The sequence below is a fragment of the Excalfactoria chinensis genome, chromosome 1, assembly GCF_039878825.1.
Source record: "Excalfactoria chinensis isolate bCotChi1 chromosome 1, bCotChi1.hap2, whole genome shotgun sequence".
Classification (NCBI taxonomy): domain Eukaryota; kingdom Metazoa; phylum Chordata; class Aves; order Galliformes; family Phasianidae; genus Excalfactoria; species Excalfactoria chinensis.
In genome coordinates, this window is record NC_092825.1 from 99,613,657 (window position 1) to 99,630,394 (window position 16,738).

Here is a 16,738-nt window from a genome sequence, read left to right on the forward strand (position 1 = left end):
TCTGTTGACTATAAGGAAAAGGAAACTCAGTGGGAAGATATGCCACGGACATCTAGTGACATGATCTGAAGGAGACTTGCACTGAGAAACCACAGGAACAGCATTCTAATTAAACTCCCAAAAGTGAATTTGCATGGGCAGAGATCTAGCTAGATAAAATCCTACTGAAGTCACTTAGGGTTTGCAGTGACTCAACCAAAAATACCTACTCACATGAATACTTCTGCAGGAACAACATCTTGGTAACTAGGTTATCAAAGAAAGAGGCGAAAGAAAGTTCAAAGAATGATTTAATGGCTTCTTGCATTTTGGTATAAAAGGGGCAAGGAAATGCAACCAAATGCAGAACTACAGCGATAGTAGTAGACACAGACTATACTTCAGCTGAGCCATATTAAGCAACCACAGGAATGCTTTTATCATTCCCCAGGCACCAGGCAACACATATCTGCCAAAGTCTCTTTTGCTGATGTTTACAATTAGCTCAGCTAAAAGCAGAACACCTACAGCTCAAGCTAAAAGCAAGTATGGCCACCTACAGCAGCAGTTCAGCTGATGGGTAACACTTACTTAAGCAAGTGAAACTCAGACCCATGCATGTCCTGACCTTAAGCTACACTAAAAACCAAGATCAGCAAATTATGTAACCTACTTAGATTCCTCATTTAGCAGCAAAGGAACTATTCCCATATCTGCTGGTTACACACTTGATTCATAATCTGCATCAAATGAATGAACCCGTGACAGCACTGTGTCTCACATACCTGCTCTGTTTCAACAAAGTTAGCAACGTGACCATCATCATTGGTTCCCCGGACATTAAACCTGGTCCCAGCTCGCTCACAGCTTAGCCGTGAAATGAGACAAGCCTTTGCCTGCTTGTGAGCTGCATAAATTGTCCTTATCTCCACTCCTCCACACATGAGACGTAACAACCAGTCATCACAATTCACACCATAGTGCTTCAGATGTAAATGTAGTGATTGATTCCTATTAGGAAAAAATATATATATATGGGAAGAAAATAAAGCACAGCTCGATTTGTTACACCAGATGCTAACTTCTCGTATCTTATGCCCACTAATATAAATGAGAAAAGGAAAAAAATATATCATTGTTATGTGATATAATTCTTATCTAAACATACTTAAAATAGCAGAGTTTACAACAGAATAGCTTTGATGATGGCACAGTAAAAGTCATGAATTTTAATGATCTTAAAAACAAACAACTAAAAAAAACCCACAGCATCTGCTCTTCAACTAGAGAGAAAAAAGGAGAGAGAAAAACCACTCCAAAGTAGAAATACATTCACAACCAATTGATTTTCAGAACTCTGTAGTTTCAGGGCTAAGCGTGGTTGCATTTTATGTTGCATATACCTAATTCTAATACCAGTGACTGATGAAACAAGAGGAAGACCCATAATCTAGATATACCCATGCATTAAGTAGCATTAACGCTGTTGTGAGTAAATAGAGATGAATGTTGGGAGTTGTGAGAGTTGGTGTTTCATTGGTTTTTTTTAAAGCTCACTCTACAGGGGCTTGACTTTTGATTTTCTTTGGCAATGTTTGTGGTATAGGAAGGAAGTTTTCTGTATAGCAAAAAAAAGGCAAACTCTAATAAGAGAATTGCTGACAGTGCCGAGAAAAATCTATCACAATTGCAAATAAAGTTTGGTCTAATTGTTGGAAGTATTTGCTTTAATTTTAGCCTTTTCATTCTAAACTTCTAAGTAAGAAAAAATAAAATAAACCTGCAACTTATCAAACATTCAGCTGCTTTAAAAATATTCATTCATGAATACTCAAATCAGGTGAATACATTCACTTTACAAAAAAGTACATGGATGCACTACAATAGAAGGTTAAGAAAGCAAACAAAACTCCCTGGGCAGTCTGAGACTGGGACAGTTGAACAGATAAAGCCCAGAAGAGCTTACTGAAATGCATAAGCAAATACTAGGCCTTGGAATCTGTGATACTTCATTTGCCTCCTGTTAAGACTGATTCTTACTAGGGAAAAAAAAACAACACACCAAAACTGAGAAGTTTTACATCAAGGGATGAAATGCAAGGCCAATCTGATTTGGACAGGATCACCACGCCTTGAAATACTGACCTACAAACAGCCCTTTTCCAGACACAAAGATAAATAGCTAGGTTCCCTCAATTCCTGTAAATCTACATTAACATGTAAGTCACTGAGGACTACAACTTATTTTTAGTACTGATACACATATTTGCTTTAACATAACAATCTGATCATGCTCCTCCATCTGAACAAAACAGTGGCAATGGTATGCCAGGGCTTTTTGGTGTCTTGAATATTGAACAGAAAACAGAGGAAAGAAGGTAGTTTTTCACTTGTTTAAAAAGCACACTACCAAGTCTTCAGGACCCTTCCAATGGTCATGGTCATTCATACAATTTTCAACAAGGTTGAAAAATAGGTGAGCAGAGTTTGTTCACCTATTCTAAAGGTCAAAATGCATCTTTGACATTATTTCATAGAATCACAAAATCGTTAAGGATGAAAAATACACAAAGATATTCTAGTCCAACCATCGACCCATCCCCACCATGCCCACTAAAGCATGTCCCTAAGTGCCATATCTATATATTCACTGAACACCTCCACCATCTCCCTGGGCAGCCCAACCTGAACCTTCTCTGGCACAACTTGAGGCCATTACCTCTTGTCCTATTGCTATTACCTGCACAAAAAGCCTGACCCTCACCTTGCCACAACCTCCTTTCTGGTGGTTGTAGAGAGCGATGAGGTCTCCCCTGAGCCTCCTCTTCTCCAGACTGAATAACCCCCCAGTTCCCTCAGCTGCTTCCAGTCAGACTTGTGCTCAAGACCCCTCACAGCTTCACTGCCCTCCTCCAGACACACTCCAGGTTTCAGTATCTTTCTTGTAGTGAAGGGACCAAAACTGGACACAGTATACAGGGTACAGCCTCACCAGTGCTGAGCAAAAGGGGATGATCACCTTCTGCTCATTGGCAGAAACATCAGTATTCCCTTAATAATTTTGTGTGGAAAACTTGTACTTATTGAAAGATATTCTGCAAAATGATAGTAAGTTCAGTGGCCAAGCAATGTGTATTGTAGAGTAACATACCTGTTCTGTTTCAACAAAATTAGCACCAATGCAATTATCCATGTGATAAAACCTTTGAAGCCCCTCAATATGTGAAAACTCATTCGGAAACTATATATAAAAAAAGCCCACCATTTTAGCATCCAGAATGTTCTAAAGATTAAATTTTTTCTTGAAGTTCCATTACCACACATTCTAAAAAATCAACACATTTCTGAAGAATTAAAAGACACCAAAGCTGAAACATAACATCACAAAGACTGTTCAGATCAAAGTATCATACCAGAAGTAGTAAAAATCTGTCTCATCCAATGAAGAAATACCAAGTAGCCACAGAAATATGATATCACTAAGATCATACTTATGTCCTCAGAGTTAAAATAATGCTCTTTAGCTAATTAATATTTACAAGCTCTTAAAAGAGCTGACAAAGACAGGGTTGAAAACTTAGCGCAGCTCAGTTTGCATAGACATACATTACTCTACAGAACATCTGATAAAGCACACTGTGAACTCACCAGAAAAACCTGTTGTCAGTGGTGTGCTCTTGCATGCTGCGGTGAGCATTGAGACTAAGATCTAAGCTGACACCAGTGGCAGACCACGCAAAATAAAAGTTGCCTGAATTCAAAACTTTGCGCACTTCTGAAATACGATCTTCATCTGTTGATTCAATTCGTAACGATACGAATTCGGTGGAGGTAACTCGAAAGACTTCAGAGTCTTGAATCTTTCCCACAGACATGCATCCTGTTACTAGAACCAAATAATGTAGCAACGTGTCTCCTGGAAAAGCAGAAAAGACATACATAACAGAATTGATCTTAGACTGTGATACTGCAATATTCATATGTCAAGGAACGACTGGATGTTGGGTTGAGGGACATGGTTTAGTGGGAGCCATTGGTAATAGGTGAACGGTTGGACTGGATGATCTTTTAGGTCTTTTCCAACCTTGGCGATTCTATGATTCTATGACATTCTTCAATGCACATAATCTCACCCTGACTTGGCAGAAAAAAGTATCAACATGAAGAAGCCATTCCCAACTTCAACAGAATTAAAGGAAACGCAAATAGGAGGAACTATGCTGAAAATTACAGGGATTGCGAAAGAGGAAGTTATTTTTGTCCACTCCCTCATTTCTGGGAGTGCTCCAAGCTTGCAAGCTACTCTACAAAGACAAAAGAAAAAAGCAAGCACAGTTCCTGTTCTGGAGATCCTAAGCTGTTCAGTTTTGCAGAAGCAACATGATTTTCTTTCCCAAATGAGAAATTAAGGTTTTAGATAAGCTTACTCACCCAGGTTTAACCTTAATACACCCAGAAGCCCATATGCATCCATTACTTTGGAGTAGGTATTCTTGATAGTATCTTTTTCTGCAGATGCTAAGAAAACAAAATGACATTATGACATTAAAGACTGCATGCTACGGTGTGGACAACGAATCCACTCTAAACTGAAAATCCAAGAGAGTACAGCTATATTGCTTATATAAAACTGCAGGAAAGAAATCAGAACTTATGAGCATATGGCATCTTATAGTGAAAAATGAGTATTTGTTTTTATGACAATTATGATACCCTATGTTATGAGGCCCCCTTAAAAGAAACTTGCATAATCCTCAAGTGATAGGTATTAATATTATCACCAACTAACATAAAAAAGGATCAAAACCACAAGCACATTGTTTCTATGAGAATGTTCTTGTGTAATTACTTCAAATTAAGGTAGTGCTAAATGCTTTTTATTTCCGAACAAATAAATCCATAATTTCCAAGAATAAAACTATGAAATGATAATATTGTTTCCAAACAACTAGATTATCCCAAGTGTATTTCAAAAAGATTTCATTGTATTACAAGGAAACTGTAAGTCTTCTGGGGCCGCAAGATCACAGCATCTGAAATCCAAGTCTTTTTCCACAGGAAAAAACATTGGATTTGTAGTATTTTTGAAGAAATTGAAGTATATCTACTATTACTTACCTAGGAGTTAATTTTAGTGTACACACTTTAGAACTCTAATCAGCTCTCAAAAAACCAGGCGAACAAGGTTGGTAGTGGAGCCAGGCAACAGCCTGCAGAACAGAGCAGAAACAGGATCCCACCTGTTCTGAGCTGCTTGCTGCTCGTGACTGAGCCCGCTCCTGAAGCACAAGGACTGACAATTCCAGCTGTGCCACAGGATCTCAGGTCATCAAGGATCAGCACCTTCTCCTACCCCAAAAATAGTTAATTTTCACTTTGATGCTAAAAAGCAAGCTAGCAGTTCAACTCAAGGAAAAGTGTAAATTGAAACACCCTCTGCTCTGGCACTATGTTGTGTCCTATTTCATGTCAGCTCTCTTCCTATTGATTGTTCCTAAGCTTAGCACAGTGCCACCTGCACACAAGTCCATATGCCTTTTGCTTAGATGTCTGCCAGTTTTTTTCCTTAAGGGAGATTCTAATCCACTCTATAAGATGAAACAATTATTTAATCTCAGTCTGAAATCCAAGCTAGCTCAATATATAAAATGCAATTAAAAAAAATCCTTCAACTATTTACGCTGTATTCTAGAATCTAGAACCAAAGAAAAAGAGAACTATAGAAGCAGGATTCTTCCCCAAATCCTCATCCGTAGTGTTATGAGCCACAGCTCATATAAACACACTGCTTACAAATAGCAATTTCATCGGCATCACCAAACTGTATTTTGCTTAACTAGAACACCATCAGGCTAGGAAGAACAACTCCCAGCTCTTCGAAACTCATCTTTCAGTAAGCAGAAAACTGCTGAACTCTTCCACGTTTCAAATTATTAAGGATAGAAGAGGTTTCCTTTCCAACTAATATCTTTTTGCAGGGTTTTTCTTAGGGGAGCCTGGCAGCATTTAACCATATCATAAAACAATGGCTTTTTTTGTCCTCTGTGGATTTATTCTGTTTTTCTCACTGCACAGAGCGCCTGTTATCCTTGCTAAGCCTCAATAAATAAATGCCTGAAGTGAATTAAGTAGCGTGGGTTCTGCAAATTCAGATTCACAAAAAAGGCCATGAGAGACTAATAAAGCAGTAAAAGATGGCAAAAACAAAGAGAAAATGAAACCAGAACTAACTATAGCCAGTCAACTATTACTCTCTCAGCCAAGTTCCCAGGCACTATCCCAAAGCACCTAGGTCTCATGCCATAGTTTTCAATTACAGTATATCTAAGTGTGAACTCTTCCAAAGTCAGGGCTTAAGTACTTCACTCTCACATGCACTGGCTGATGCTCCATCATTCTCTAAAGCCAAAATTCACATGAGAAAGTGGCAAATGCCTCAGAAAGTTCAGATCACCCTGTTCTGGCCTATCCTTACCTGTATCATGTTTCTGCCTCCCAGAACTGGACTTCAAGAACAAGGCAAATTTCAAAGAAGCACAGGAAATCAGCATCCACAAAGGCCTTTCTTGTGTGAGCTGTGTAGCTTAACTTCAATTCATTTGTACCACCCTCCCCTAAGGCCCACAGTGATTACAGCTTTATAACACAACTGAGTGAACCAGTTGGATACCAGGTAAAGGTACTACACTGAGAGGGCAGTCAGGCACTGTAACAGGCTCCCCAGTGAGGTGGCTACAGAATCAAGCCTGACAGAAGCATATGGATGATACTCAAACACAGTGCTTAAATTTTGGGCAGTCCTGTGTGGGGCAAGGAGTTGGACTTGATGGTCCTTGTGGGCCCCTTCTACCTTAAGATATTCTGTGATACCTCTCATTGTCAGCATTCATTAATCTTAAAATAGTTTTGATGTAGGGATGATTGATATTAGCCAGTACAAAAAAATCACTGAAGGGACAACAAACGGTTATCACATAAGTGTCCACAGCTACACTGCTCCTCTTCGTTTTGATTTCTTTTCCCCACTTGAGCTGTGGGGGCACTGTGAAGACCTGCAGCTCCCTGATGGTCAAGAGCTACAGGCAGGGATCTCCCCAGCCAGCACCTGTCCCACTGCCCTAGGCAGGGAGTAAGGCAGCTGAGGACAGATCCAGATTCCACGAAGACAGGCTGTGCCAGGCCATGATGTCAGGCTGTGGAAAGGATTTGGGATTCCTAACAAATGAGAATATCTCTTCCCCAAATGGTGGGCTAGTCTGCAGCCATGAGAACCCTTCTGAATTTGATTTATGAGATCCATACCTTGAAAAAAACACGCAGTTGATATAAATATCTACTCAAAGAAAGCAGAAACTCCTGCAAATTAATGAGTTCACTTCTCTCTCAGAAATAGACCTTTCTATTTATTTTTAATTAGTTGGACGTAAGCAAATATTGAAGCTATGTGAACAAAATAAAAAAGCTAAACAAACACTATGAAGAACGAGTCAAGGCTCATACAACTTCTGAAGACAGAAATTTGCAGTTAGAATGACAACTTCCATCTGCAATGCAGAAGTCCTTAGATGTTTTAATTACAAAGTATGGGGCACAACACAGTAGACATAATGTAAGTACATGCCTATGTATAACAACGGATAGAAAATGTTATGAGGAAGAATTCTTTTCTTACTTGTTATTTAACAGGACAAAAAGAAGACAACAAATCCACAACATCTTTAATGTGGTTTTCAGGTCAAGTTTTAATGCATTCCGACTGAAAGCCATCAAGACTCTTTGCAGCGTCAAGCAAAAAGGAATAAAATAATGTAAAGTCCTATTTATTAAAAATTAATAGGCCATAGCATTTTTAAAAGGCCATGTCTCACTTGCATGTATCTGCACCTTATCAGCCACTGACTCATGTTCAAGAGAAGTGACTGATTTTAGAGGCTGGAAACTCCATTAAAAACCCTGTCTTTGGAACAACTTCAGGTTCACAATCCATTCTGTTTAATTCCCAGTTAAAAAAAAAAAAAAGTTTTACACTTTCTACAAGAACTGTAAAGCTAAGATCGCGTTAAGAGTTATCCTTTAGGCTCTCTACAGTTCTGTTCTCAATGGGTTCACAAGGTATCATTACGACATGTGAACTAGGGCAACAATTTCCAACTAGAGCATGGGATACCTCCTGAAATTATACATAGCTCCTTCACAAACGGGCCTATTCTCATTTAAGTTAGAAGAGGGAAAAGAAATCATGCAATTTTAAAATGTTCAAAATTGAAAATATATATACATATATTAAAAAAATGTTTGTTTGGTTTTTTTAATATTATTCTTTATCTGAGAATTTAAGATTGAGATTTTCAAGCTTTTTGTCAAATTAGGACAACTAAGATCTCAGTACTTAAATGAAAACTAATACTTCAGCATTACCATATATGGGAGATATTAAAGTCACCACCTTCACTTATAACTCAACCAATGAAGACCCATTTTGATCCTTTTCATACTTTGTTGATGTGAACAGATTCACAGTAAGTTGGAAGACAGCTGATATTTATATCTGTCATAATTAATATAACTGTTCAGAATCAGCACAATGACTTTTTTTCCCCCCCATTTTATTGACTAGTTCAAATTATTAGGTATACTATCTCTCTTCAAATAAATATATAGACGATACTGTCATCTAGAGATATCTTAAGACTGAGGGGAGGATCTACCAAATAACAAATCACCTCTACCCAAAAAGGCAAAAGACCAACCCACAGACATTTCTAGACGTTAGCAACTACATTTAAATAATACACACCAAACACGACGTTTGGAATAAGACAAAAAGGTTGTAAAAGATTAGCAGATCAAATGAATGGTTGTTTTAAAATTATGTTCGAGTATTGTGCAAATTTACTATACCTTAAGAAAATATACCTTATTAAATACAGAGAACTGAAAAAATAAAGCAAAGCTGCCCTACTTAAAAGCCTACAGTTTTCAGTCACACTTGAGCTTCCTGACCCAAGTACATGTTTTGCATTGAAAGCCAAAATCTATAGCTTTAATAATCAACAAGGGTGTTTCTTTTTTTCCCCCTGTACCAACTGCTTTGATTAAAATATAAAAAGTATTGTACGCAAAGGCGAGCCTTTTGCCTGTATAAATCAGTTCTACACAGAATAATTTGTAATACCACGTACAATTACAAGGTTTTCCATTTAAATACATGAATACATGCTAGCGTGCAGTAAATCTTCCAAATTATCTCAAATGTGGAGATGTTAATTAGTTTTTTCTAAATTATGTCAGAGTAATTCCAGAAGTATGTAAACTAACCTTGGCAGCCATTTAATTAGCAAGAACCATCATTCATTGGATGTCTAGCAGGGCAAAAGTCAAGCTTTTTTACTATTTCCTCTGTGCTAACTTTGAAATGAAAATGTATTGAATTGAAAAGGAAATGTTCCAGAATTGTGGACCAAATGTTTATAGCTCCATTATGCCATTCTAATAGGTCCACCCAGACAAAAATTACCACCTCCACCAATCTCCTAGGAAATTTCTTACTGTAAATAAAAACTTTCCCAAGTATGCTAGGCTAACATATTTGGTCTTTGTTAAATCGTATAGTTTTGTAGGAAATGTCTGGAAAGTAACGAGCTGAGCATCTTTGCAGATTTGAAAGGGGAGAAAATTCTAGCAGAAATCTGGGAGAAGCATCTGATGACAGGAGGACAGGTGATATCTTCCTCTAGAAGCATCGAGGTGTCCACCATCACTGTTGCTCCCTTGCAGCTTCCAAAACATCTTAAGATATTGTTTAATGGATAGGCATAGCCCTGAAGATTATACTTAGTCAAAAAAGTAATGTGTGGGGAGGAGCGGGGGTGCAGTGGAAATTGCCCTTTGCACCCATCCTAATCCTTTCACACTGGTATGTAAGATCACCACCAGACAAACATAAAACTGTATCACAACACAGTCAAAAACTGTTCCTACCAAAGCTTGTAGTTGACCTTTCCTCTCTGACATAATGTATAGTCTGGAAAGAGTGCCTATCACTTGAAGAATTTTAACTATTTACAATTATTTATTTTAAAATATGATATATATAGGCACATATACACACACACACATATATATACAAAGACATAGACACACTGATATATATGCAAATATAAAGCCTTATTTTGAAGCAGGGAGATTTAAACTAGATGATCACTGTAGTACTTTTCAACCCAGGCCATCCTATAGTTCTATGAAAAACAGCATGTAGAAATCTCTATTGAAATGGTCTCCTTCCCTAATTTTAAGGGGACGCAGTTCCACTCAAAATGCTGCACTAGTGTTATTTGGTGAGAAAGAAAAAAATCACACAGTGGCATGCTGTGTTACCCCCCCCTTACGATTATGTACACACATAGGCGGTGCTCTGTCACTATGTTTCTTTTCTGGGTAGCTCAGTTTCCTAAATCATCACCAACCCAAAGCCTCTTACAAAACGCTTACTCCCCCGTCTGCTACTGTGGATAGATACAATCTATCTGCTACTTCTCCTCCCAGTGCAGCGTATCAGAGTACTTAAAGTGGAATGTGAATGGGTGATAGTAACGGGACACCCCCAGCAAGTGTAGGTTGTTGCAGTTCTTCCTCTATCTAGCTCAGAAAGCTCAGGGTGGGTACAGTGCCTCTTCTTGTTTACACCTGCTCCCTTTTCAGCCTTGCACAAAACCAAACTCCAACGACATGCACAAAGCTCCATCTCTTTGTGCTCAGGGCTCAGATTTTCCCAAATGACAGAACATTCTCCTTTACTCATCACAGGCGACAGGAGTAAAAGCAGCTTCCCACTGCTTTCATTGTGACTCACCAGAGAGGCACAGGGAGAGAGAACAGTCTCCCGTTCAATCAATGAAATCTCTGCAGGTAAGATACCTCATTAAAGACTCCTGTTTCAGAGAATAAATAGACCACCTATTTTACATGCCAAATAATTAAAAAACCAGATCAGTGACATCCTCCAAGTTAATGCTAAACAAAGAAGCAGCCAAGCTGCTGACATTTAAAACCAAATGCTCCTACAAGGCCTTGAAAAGCAAGCTGGCAGGATCCTTTCAGATTTCAGTATCCTAACCTGGTACTAGGCATGAGCTGATCTAAGAGGTGCTGGGTATTTTTATGTAAGGCAAGAGAAGTATTTCTCAGAGCTTTTGGTCACACTAACTAATGCACATTACGAGCAGTGCACCGACCACTTCCAGCAGAGGCAAGGCTTGGACTGTTTCCATTTTAAGACTGAATGATTATGCAACAATAACCCCTGCGAACTACCCCCTTCTGCCCTCTTCCTTTCTTCTTGAATAACACATTCAGCACAAATACAACACACACTGAAAAACCAAGCAGCATATGAATTGTAGAGCACTACATACAGAGGCCAAACAAAAGCCTTTGAATTAATCTTGCAATGCTTCGTTGAATGTAGAGGGGATGAAAGTTAATACCATTATCCTTCCCTCAGCAAAATGACAGACGGACTTCCACTAAGATGACATGTAAGGGATCACTTAGCTTGCCTTCCTTTCTCTCAGCCCAGTTCAAGTCCTGATTACTGTGCATGCATACTCCAAAAGATGAGGTTCACCGAGGTTCTCAGAATTGAGTCACATCAATCACTTTCAATTCTAAGTGTATTTCACTGGGTTGTATGTATGTTATGCATTCTACAGCCAGGCAGGAGCTATCATAGGGCATAAGGCTAAACAACTAATCTTCAGTATTCAATAAAATCTTCTGGGGAAAAAAATGCCTAAGATCAGTACTGTCATTTCCATCAGCAAAACCAAAAAAAGCTTTTAACAGTTTGCAATCGTGTTGTTCTGGATTTCTGCACATCTGTTATGGCCGTTTTCCCACCTGTTTACATGGATCTTTAAAAAACACATCTTGGGAATCTTCCCCAGATTTCTCATTAACTTGGGCTGTGAAGGTTTGTAGCAACATGCAGAAATTTGTGAGGTTACAGAGTAGGAACTTCTGATTGGTTACTGTGAGATCAAGAAAGAGATGGAGCAGTACTTAACAACCTTAACCAAGGGCTGATAATTGTACCCCTTGAAACACATACATAAAATAAAACATCAAATGCTAGCAGAATAAAAGGAAAATAATCTAAAACAAGGGAAGTTCAGCACCTTTCTGCTATCAAATCAAGGGTGATTGTCGTCTTTCAACCATTAAAAGAATCATTCAGTAAAGAATTTAGGCTCAAAACAGACAAACAAAAAAACTAAAAGGAACTGCCACAGCTTAACACATTGGGAAAATAAGCTCATCCATCAGAGTAAGCAGTTCACAATCTTAAGTTACTGAAAGCAGTATTTAGAGTGACTACTTATAACTAAGCATAAATATTTACTGTATTGCAACCTACCAATCAAAATACCAAGGACAACTCTTACAAAGTAGTAAGAAGCTATTACAAAGTACAGGACCCGAGAAGAGCTAGGCTTCTGAAATTCTTCTGGGTTTCAGTTCCTGTTTGATTACAGTGCAAGGCATAGGAGAGGGCAGAATTTCAACACAGATATAAATAGTGAATTTCTAGAGAAGACAGTCTACTCAGCTACCTGCACTGTATCACAGCACAAGAAGACATTAACTCCTTTGACTTTCTGAGCATAACTTCCATGAATAAATTGCTTTGAATACATTCCTCCTTAGGCACCTTAAACAAGTGCACTGATTACTGAACATATACTAAAATAAAATGTTTCCATAAATCTTTTTCCCCATGCTGTACTGATCTTACTATGTATGTCCTTTAGCTTCATGATAAGACACTTCCATCCCAAACCACACTACACAATGCCTTTCAAACACTGCTGGCAAAGTCAACAAGATAATTTACACAAATATTAAGAAACCGTATCAGATAAAAACAACTATCAAAAAATGGGAGGAAAGCACTCACAGTTTTTGACCTGGATAATCACGAGTTAATTTTGTTTGTAATGCCAACTGTGCTAGCATGTCCCACTGCTAGACCTGTATCAGATCATAGCAGCTTCTCCAAATAGCACGTTAACTAAGGTACAGATTGAGACACAGGCTGGAGAGCACTAGCTCACACAGCCGGTTCAGCACAAACTATGGCCTGATTTCTAAGCACTTAACTTGCAGGATACAGGGACAGCCAGGTGCCTCACAAAGAGGCAATGCCACAGCTAAAGAGCGCATCAGGCATACAAACAATTACAGATACCAACGGTAGGGAATGTATCTCCAAGCCCACTTCAGAACTCCCACTTCTAACCTTCAGCCTTGCTGTAAGAGGGAACATGCTGCTGGCTCAGCCCACTCTATCCTGTCTGGGCCAGAGCACCCTATGGGGAGACAACAACCCACCTGTGAGCCCTGTAAGGCTGCAGGCTGTGCATTACAACCTCACACTGGGCGCCAGAGTTAACTCAACAAAAATTGATCCATTCAAAAGAAGTACATCCACAGTACTCAGGCTTTCCACATAATTCAAGAAGCCTAGGAACTCTTTGCAACCTGGTGCTCAGGCCTTTGTACTGAAGAATACAAACCAAAGTATATTTTTAGGCTCTATCTGCAGGTTAAAAGGATCTTTTCTGCACTTCCTGTTTTAGAGCCCTCCTTCAACTATGACTTGAAAAAACACAAGCATTTGATGCACTTAACACTGAAAGCACGTAAAAATGACTTTGCAATACACGACATCTTGCTCCAAACATTGACTGACTTTATTATGAGATGAGCTAACGCACAACGTATGGTGATAGGTTAAAAACAGGTGCATCATCAATTTAAAAACAAAAAAAAACCCATCTAAGTCACAATATAAAGTGAGATAAACAAACTAAGATGATGTACCATTTAAGAATACAGCACTTTGTAATAAGAAGTGCACCACAGATTTTGCTTTTTAATGAGTCATTGTGCACTCAAAGGCAGACGATTGCAAGATTGCAAGACTCTGGCAGTTATTGGAAGAATATTTTGTATACATGGCAATACATATTCATGATGGAAATCTAATTAAATGTGTAAAATCCTTTCTCCAAAAGACAAAGATATGAAACATCTCTTCCATTTAAATCAAAAGGACCTCCATTAGCAAATAAAAACCAGAACTGCTGCTTCTGTCATAAATAAAAACAAACAGCTTCCACAGTGTCAAGGTTGCCTGCTTTTTCACTGTATTTATCAAAACATAGCGACTTACAAAGGACAGCCACGGCTCCAGATTCAAACATGAGACATTCTTCTCTGTTTCTGGCTTCCACTATCACGCTGAACGGGAGCGGATCCAGCTTGTGATAGACACGATATCCTTTACTGAAAGCCATTTTGCCTTTATCGCTGGCAGTCCTGTCCAACACAAGATGATGTTAGTGAGAGCTTCCTGTGCTTCCAGATACCTTCTGCAGAACAGGTCTGACTTCCATTCTTTCCTAAGAAATTTACAGATCTAACAACAAAAAAGAGAAAAAGAAGAAAAGAGATGCTCACTCTTTCTAGCTCATGAGATTTATTTTACCTTATGTTTCAAAACAAACATATCTAAAGACAGCTTAAAGACAACGTGCCAGCATTGCAAAAACATAATTGCCCAGAGCAGCATAAAGGATTTATTTAAGATCTCCTCCAGAACAACCAGAATTTCTTTTGCAATACCTAAACCAGACTTCTTCTCAGTGAAACTGCAGATAAGGTTCTCCTTTAGTCGCCACAAACACAGTAGAGCAGCAGCAACCTTCTGCTGAACACAGAGGGCCAGGAGCTTCAGTTTTATGATGCCTTTTGCTCATGCTGACCTTGTACAAAAGGACACTATATTTCAAACAGTAAAGCTGCTAAGAGGCTTTGGAAGACCGTACAGAAACGATAACCTACTGCTTGATTTGTCTTTATAAATGAAAGCAGGGCTCTGTCTGGACTTAAGCCCTCCCTCGCAGCGGCTGACGATTAGAAAATCGCAGCACTGCACGATAGAGCCCGCCGACAAGCCGTAAAGGTAACACCTTTCTTCGAAGCGACGAAAAAAAAAGCAATAACAAACCGCAAACCACCGGCAGCCCACCAAGCCGTTAGGGGCTGAAGAAACGCACAGCGCAGAGAGGAGCGTCTAGAAAGCATCGAACAAGCTCCCGCCCCTTTCCCCAGCCCCACGCCGGTAACCTGAGGGCTGACAGCGGCACCGACCTTCCACCCCCTCATACGACACAGCCCGGCCGCCCCGCTCCCCTCCCGGGCAGGAGCGGACGGCCAAGAAGCCGGCACCGGGCGAGCAGCCCCCGCCCCTCCACCTGCCCGGCGCCCGCGGCGTTGACAGAGCCTCCATCTTGTCTGGCGCCCGCGGCGCCCCCGCAGCTCGACACCCGCGACAGCGACGGCCGAGCAAGCTCCTCCGCGTACCGACAGCCGCCCGCGGTGCCGCCGAGCCGCCCCGCTCCCGGCCCCGCACCTCCTCACCGGCCGCGCCAGCTGCCGCCCGCTCCGCTCCCTGCCGCGGGAGCCGGCGGCACCTCACTTCCGCTCCGGCCCCTCCGTCCCTTCCGCATTGCGCCTCCCGCCACCGGAAGTAAGGGTGAGGCGGCAGCGCGAGGGTGGCCGTTACGCTCCTGCTGCCTGGGGACTACAGGACAGGTTTGGGAGCTTCACCACGAAGTGAAGTGGAATTCACAAAGTCCTGTTTAACTAACTCGATTTCCTTATAGGACAAGGTTACCCACCTAGTTGACCATGGGAAGCCAGTCTACATTTAGCTTTCAGCAAAGCTCTCGGTGCTGTCTCCCCCAGTATGCTCCTGGACAAAATGCCCAGCGTATGGCTAGGTGAAATCATGTGGAGAGTGAACACCTGGCTGATGGGCCAGGCTGAAGGGGTTACAATGAACAGGGTTCTGTCAGAATAGCGGCCAGTCACTGGTGGGATTTCACAGGGTTCCGTTTTATGGCTGCTTCAATATTTTAACAAACAATTTGGATGTGTGTAGAACTTGAAGGTGTACTGGGGTTACATTTTGGACAGCGCTGAGCTGGGAAGAGTTGCTGACTCTCTTGAGGGCAGGAAAGCCTTACAGAGAGACCCTGACAAATGAGAGGGCTGGGCAGTCATAGAATCATAGAATCATAGAATGACCCGGGTTGGAAGGGACCTCAAGGATCACGTAGTTCCAACCCCCCTGCCTAGCAAGGCCACCAAACATACACACCCACTAGATCAGGTTGCCCAGGGCCCCGTCCAACTGGCCTTGAACACCTCCAAGGATGGGGCATCCACAACCTCCCTGGGCAGCCTGTTCCAGGGCCTAACCACTCTGCTAGTAAAGAACTTCCCCCTAACATCCAACCTAAATTTTCCCTCCTTCAGCTTGGATCCATTTCCCCTAGTCCTGCTAGGACTAGTCACCAACTGCATGGAGTTGAACAGGAGCAAATGCCAGAGGTACTTGGCAAGGTGTCACTAAAATCTTAAGGCAGAAAATAAGACAATGCTTGAGAGCTTTATTGAAATGTAGGCTATGAAAATATGTATTTTCATATGTATAAAAAATATCACACCGAGTCTTGGAGATACATCTGTGTTATGAAAACATTTAAATATGTCTGTGAAGCACAACAGTGGAGTCAATGGGACAGTTCACATATATGAAGAAAAAGAAACTTACCTCATGGCTTGGAGCAGAGACTTGAATGGTAGACTCTTGGATTATTAAGTATGTTTATCTCCATTTAATTCCTATTCA

The 16,738-nt window shown here is 40.5% G+C and overlaps 1 protein-coding gene across 15 annotated transcripts in view; it reads right to left on the reverse strand.

Annotated features, from left to right (window-relative positions):
* SYNJ1 (synaptojanin 1) overlaps positions 1–15,549 on the reverse strand; it is a 59,120-nt gene extending 43,571 nt beyond the window's left edge. For 10 of the 15 annotated variants that reach the window (XM_072327151.1, XM_072327142.1, XM_072327140.1 and 7 more), the window contains exons 1-5: positions 15,455–15,549; positions 14,213–14,458; positions 4,411–4,497; positions 3,628–3,895; positions 765–990 (exon numbers count right to left, since the gene is read on the reverse strand). In XM_072327151.1, coding sequence (XP_072183252.1) covers positions 765–990; positions 3,628–3,895; positions 4,411–4,497; positions 14,213–14,336 — 705 coding nt within the window. In that variant the 5' untranslated portion in view covers positions 14,337–14,458; positions 15,455–15,549. The remainder of the gene's footprint in view (positions 1–764; positions 991–3,627; positions 3,896–4,410; positions 4,498–14,212; positions 14,459–15,454) is intronic. The other 5 variants (XM_072327143.1, XM_072327141.1, XM_072327148.1 and 2 more) reach the window with 5 other exon arrangements.
* Positions 15,550–16,738: the final 1,189 nt, after the last annotated feature.